Source organism: Merops nubicus, unplaced genomic scaffold (genome assembly GCF_000691845.1).
Source record: "Merops nubicus isolate BGI_N331 unplaced genomic scaffold, ASM69184v1 Scaffold53904, whole genome shotgun sequence".
Classification (NCBI taxonomy): Eukaryota; Metazoa; Chordata; class Aves; order Coraciiformes; family Meropidae; genus Merops; species Merops nubicus.
Window position 1 is genome coordinate 1 of NW_008603292.1, and position 5,892 is coordinate 5,892.

Consider the following 5,892-nt stretch of genomic DNA (forward strand, 5'->3'; position numbering starts at 1 on the left):
CCCCGCTCCCTCCCGCCCTCCACCACGCCTCCAGGGAAGCGCAGGAGCAGCAGCAGCGAAGGCGAAGTCATAAAGAACACGCTTGGTGTTTAATTCCGTCAAAGCTTGAAGATCTAGTTTATTCAAGTGATACGATTTTTAGCTCTAGGGCACCTCGGCACTACACCAGCGACAGTTCAAGTCCCGTCTACGGGGGAGAGCACGGCCACAGGCCGCCTGCACCCCCGTGTGCTGAAGTCAACCAAACCAAGTTATTCTTCTGTAATGGCACTACTGTTTGCTACATAATCTTATTAGGAAGTCCTAAGTGGATAAATACATCGATTACGTTGCCAACCTTTTTTTTAAATTAACCTGGTTGGCTTGCTAGCACAAGAATACGAATTGTACCTTTCACTGATATGTAGATCAAAACCAACCAAAATAAAGACACTCTAGAACAACCCTAAAATCTATTTCAATTATTTTGTATTACGCTTTTAGTGTTACTGCAATCTAATTCTAAAAGCTCCACAGTGTTAAGTCAACAAGTCACTAAGCAAATGCTAGCTCTTGCTATATCCCAAAATAGATATGAATGCAGTCGACATCACAAAACATGGTGATCTACTTACTGCTTCAGTCATTCAGGCAAATAAATTATCCTCCCACAAATACGAAAAAAAAAAATTATTACTGACATATTCAGGGAACTTAGCTTTAAAGTTAAATTCAAGCACATAAATATGAAGTAAACATCTCAATATTCAAGTTAGTTGCATCTCTCTTGGTGCCTGACAGATCATCCAATTTCAAGCACAGTGCAGAATTTGTTTAGCTGTTTAACCTCTTTCTTAGAAAAATAGCATGGCCATAGAAGAAAGGATATAAATTTCAACTTACTCAGTGCCCCACTCTTTTATTTTTACCTTAGTTAAAGGCAAACTAAGTACAGATACTGTACATTAAAACGTATGCACATAGAAAGAACAATTGTTCTTCATTTTACCTTAATTCTCAAATCTCTACATTCCTTTACTCAGTTATTTCCAAGCAATTACTTGTCTCTGAAGCACGCTGCACCCACATTTAAATATAAAGAGAACCATCTGCAGGTCCCACATAGCCAACACCTATTAATAGCACATCAATTAGTGTCCATATTCCAAGTCCACCAAAGCTGAAGAGCTTCCCCAGACCTTCCCGCCACTGGCCCAAATAGAAACGATCGGCACCAAATCCCCCAAGGGTGATGCTGTGAAAATAAAAACATGATGCAATGTTATTATTTTTAGACAAACTCAGTTTAGATACCCATACATACTTCCTTCTGACATACCTACAACTCGATGACAGTTTTTCTCTACATCAGTCAAGAAATTGTATGTTTTTTGTACAAAAAGAGCCGACTGGATTATTAAATAAGGAAGTTTTTGACAAAATAGCACTGTTTATTAGCTAATTACCACTATCCAGACTTGACAGTTCTTCAGTCATGACAAGCAATAAAACCCCAAATCATCAAAATTATAAATATGCCTCAAATTTTCTAAGCCAGCAGCAGCTAAAAAAAAAACTAACAAACAAGCTACAGAAACACTCAAACACTAAATCCAGCCCTGTGCAGTAGTCAGGCAACAGTAAGTTTCTCCAGCGCGTGGCAAAGAGAACAACTCTTGCTATAGAGGAAAGTGGGTGAAACGCTCTCTTCATCAGAGTCTTACTCTGTCTTTGGCTCCAGGGATAGAGAGTCTCACTACTTAACATATTAACCACTTCTGAAGTATTAAACTTTAATGAAAAAGGTCTTACCACCAAAAACTTCAGTTACTTTCAAATCACTTTTATGGTGCTCTAATGGCTTAATATTCCAAAAATAACCTAAATAGTTTCTTTCAATATTGCTACACTGGTATCTTTCTTAATAATTTAAAATGCAAGGCAACTTCATCTTAAGGCATTTCTAGCTCTTACAGTTGGAAAGGAAGCCACAACAAATGTATATATACACCAACTACAGAGAGCTCAGTGACATCTACCAAATTCAGAAACAGCAGCATTCATTTCAGATGCCAAGAAGTAATTTGGACAATTTTCAGTCCTAATTGTTTAAAACATGTATGAATGGGGTAAAAAAAAACAAAAACAAACAAACAAACAAAAAAAAACAAACAAACTACAAATCTGCATATTTTTCAAGCATTTCTACCTAATTTGACACCATACAGATAAAAGCCAACACATCCTCTCTACTCAGAAAATGCATCACTTCGTGAAGCCTAAAAATTGTTGTTGTTTACTCTGAAGAAAGTACATTTGATGCAGAAACAGTGTAAATGTTTCTTCTTGAGCTCTATTTACTTAGGTCATCTAGTGAACTCTCCAGGCATCCTACAGCTATAAATTTTAAGCCAGATGATAACAAGTATTGGCTATTTGCTACACCATTAGGAAATATGCATAAACTGAGGATTTTATAGACAATTAAACTACTTATAATAACATTATCAATTTTAGTTTGATGTTATCTAATAGTTCTTGTATACCTTAGTGCCAAGGCGGTAGACCACTTATAACCTCCAGTCCAGTTGCAATAGAGCATCTTAGGGAAGACACGATTACCTAAAGATTTTAAAAAGTCCAAACCTTAATGTAACGAAGACCTCATAATCAGTATAAAAATGACAAGCAAGAAGATACTGTTATTCCTCTAACAGAGTCCAGAAGGGTTGACACTAATTGAAATAAGCCCTGTCCACACACAAGCTCACATATACTTTGCTGTCCTCTGTTAGATCAATCTTTGTCCCAGATCAGAAAGTACACAAGGTCACTGAAAAAACAGGGGGGAAACTAAACTAGTAGGGGGAAACTACTATGAATTTTTAAAGTTATCCTACTGAGACATTTGATATTGATTCTATTAGTAGTGTCCAAATTCATGTAATGCACAGAGGTTGGCAAAAATAGAACTATTTTCTCTCATTTGAAGGTATACAACAGAGTTAAAACCCAAGGTTTACAGTTAGAGGTCACTATTATGTTTAAAAATTAAAATTTAACTAAAATTTGAACAGATCAATCAAGGTGCAAGCTGTTACTGCAACGGACTTGAATAATCCTTGTATTTACCCATTACAAATAACATCAAGGAATTCTTTAGAAAAAAAGCTTCTCTATGGAATCTGCTCCAGCCCACCTTACCCAGACAATGAATGTGATCCCGGACGGTGCAAGTGGCATTGTAGCGCTGGCGTGGACAAGAAACTGTCATGCAGTTTGTAGAATTGGTACATGTGTAATCAGTTGTTGCAAGCTGCCAGCAAAACTGGCATGTCATGTTAATTGTGAAGTTCTCCTGCTCATGGTTATTCTCATCCTACAAAATGACAGCATTATCACTTCACCAGTAATAAAATTTTAAAACAAACAAACAAACAAAAAAACCCAAACACAAACAAAACCACCCAACAAACGAGTGTACAGTATCAAATTACATTTTCATGGGTAGTCATTTTGAGCAAAGTAACAATTACTGTTTTCACTACCCTCTATGTAGTCAAATGAAAGAGAAAAAATACATTAGAAAACTGACAAAGTTATTAAAGTGCAGTTTAACATTAGTGCTTCCTCCAAACCATGGCTACAGCCAAAAGGACTCACTTGGTCTCATCTGTAAGATAGTTTGTACCTTGGATAGCTATTCAGCCTCCCCACTCCAAGAATGGTTCAGTTTTGGTTGTTCAACAAACTGATACCAAGGCAATTGCATGGCTACCTAACAAAAAGATCCAGCTTCAGAAAGGCAAAACAGAGAAGGGCAGGTCTACCCCATCAGCAACAGTCTACAGCTGAGTCAGGTTCAATGCATCACAGATCTCCAAACTTGCCAGTGTAAGAACCTGGAAATCCATTTTTTTATATTTTGTGACAAGATGCCACAGTTTAATTAAATGGCTTAAATTTGAGTTTAAAAGTAATGAGTTACTTACAACACAATGAACATATGGCTTGACTTTGCAGTCAAAAGTGGCTGGCTTCCCATATACACAGGAGTAGTTTGTATTACATGTCATACAGTCTGGTGGCAATCTACTGCAGAGCCCGTTGCTAGGACATTTATTCACATAAGATGGAATTTCTGTACTTTCTGAAGGGTGAAATATATGAATTAATTAAGAAGGCAAACAAAGTGACTAAACAAAGCTATATAATCTAAAGTAAACATATACGTATGTTTTATAGCTATTATACAGGTACTGACACCATATAAAGGGCTTTCCTTATCACACAGCGAAGAGCATTACGAGTTTGTGTTGTGGGAACCCCTGTGTGAGCCCAGTGGGCTACGGAACAAACACAGCATGGTGCCATGCAAGGACCTCACAGAAGTTCTGGAGAGGACAGCACAGCACCACGGTTCAGACCACCACCAGCACACAGCTCCGCAGGGATCAGTGCCACCTCAGCCAGTGCTTCTCAGCGGAAATAATCAGTTTAGGTATGGAAGCAGGCTCACACACATAACCTACTTTTAGTTCAGGTCTCATTACATCTGCAGTTAGCTCAGCCTTCTTGCTGTTTGTACATGTTCAAAGTCCCCTCTTAAATTACTAGAACAGTATCTCAGCCAGTCCTGATGTGTTCCTTAGTGAGCTACAACAACTGTTTCTATGCTCAGCATGGAACAGTAACAAGTTCTGGCAGAATGTTGGAGTCTTTCAAGAACTTCCACTATTCTGATAAGGTATAAAACACATGAACCATAATGGCAGTTTAATTAGTTGTTCTCTCATTTTAAGATCTTATATGGAGCAATTCTCTAATTACACAATCCAGACTAATTGTAAAGGTAATTGAAGAGCAATTCATAATGTGTTATAATAGCATGTCTTTTACCACCGTGAGAGCACGCATAGGTTTCTAAGACACAATTCAAGAACTTTTCTACTAAACTCAAGACACTGAGGAAAATGGCCCACAGAAGAATAACAAAAGGAACATGACATTGTACCTGCGGTTTTAAAATAAGGTGTATTTGTACTTGTTGAAGTTAGACTTTTTGCAAATGTCGACTGTGGCTGTGAATGTTTAGTGGTCATCAAAGATCCCACTACAAAAAGACAAAATCAGAGAAAGTGATACCTCTAGAATAAAATTCATCTTCAAAAACAGTCTGATTTCAGCACACTGATATGAAATTACAAGTTGAAAGTTTAACAAGAAAAAAAATTAAAATTGGTTTTCCTGTTCTATAAATAGCAGAATGTTTACGTTAAGCACCAAAATGAGCACTAGAATTGCATCATTCCTTTTACACAAGAAACCATGTTATTTTAATTCCATCCATTCTTTTTTTTGATTCTTGAGAACTAAAAAGCACTCCCCAGAAAGCAGATTTAGCCCAGTATTTGCTACTGAATCAAGCAATGCAGGTAACCCTTTCATAAAAAGCTGGAATAGAAGAACTGGCTGGGAACCACGGCTGTGCTTGTGCGTGCGCTTCATGTTCGTCCCTGCGCGAATCCCGCGATTCAAGAACTCGGGCCCGCTCAGAGGGATGTGGATCTGATAAGGCAGCACACACGCAACACGAGTGGGCTCTGCCCGGGAGGACGCGTAAACGTCGGTCTGTCACATCCATCTACCCAGACTCTGCCGCGGAGCGCCAGGACCTCGGCAGCTATGTTTTCGGTCACACGAAGTGTACAAGGAGCGCGGGCAGAGGACTCTCCGTCAGGCTGGAGCAGCAGTCGAGCCCGCCTTCTGGCCGAACACCGAGCGCGCGGGACGGCGGCGCAGGTCGAAGCGGCCGCACCAAAGCCCCCGGCCCCCCCGCCTAGTCAGGGACGTGCCTCCGCATCTCAAACAAACTGAAGTCACCGTCACCTCCTCAGCGCGGCCCCCCGTAAG

The 5,892-nt window shown here is 39.3% G+C and overlaps 1 protein-coding gene across 1 annotated transcript; it reads right to left on the reverse strand.

The window, feature by feature from the left end:
* Positions 1-882: 882 nt before the first annotated feature.
* On the reverse strand, positions 883-5,085 carry LOC103771310 (TM2 domain-containing protein 3-like). The gene is made up of 5 exons (XM_008938600.1): positions 4,994-5,085; positions 3,972-4,129; positions 3,184-3,358; positions 2,526-2,601; positions 883-1,234 (listed from the first exon to the last, which is right to left on the reverse strand). Exons 1-5 carry the CDS (start codon positions 5,079-5,081, stop codon positions 1,069-1,071), a joined length of 663 nt encoding a protein of 220 aa, XP_008936848.1. The 5' UTR covers positions 5,082-5,085; the 3' UTR covers positions 883-1,068.
* Positions 5,086-5,892: the final 807 nt, after the last annotated feature.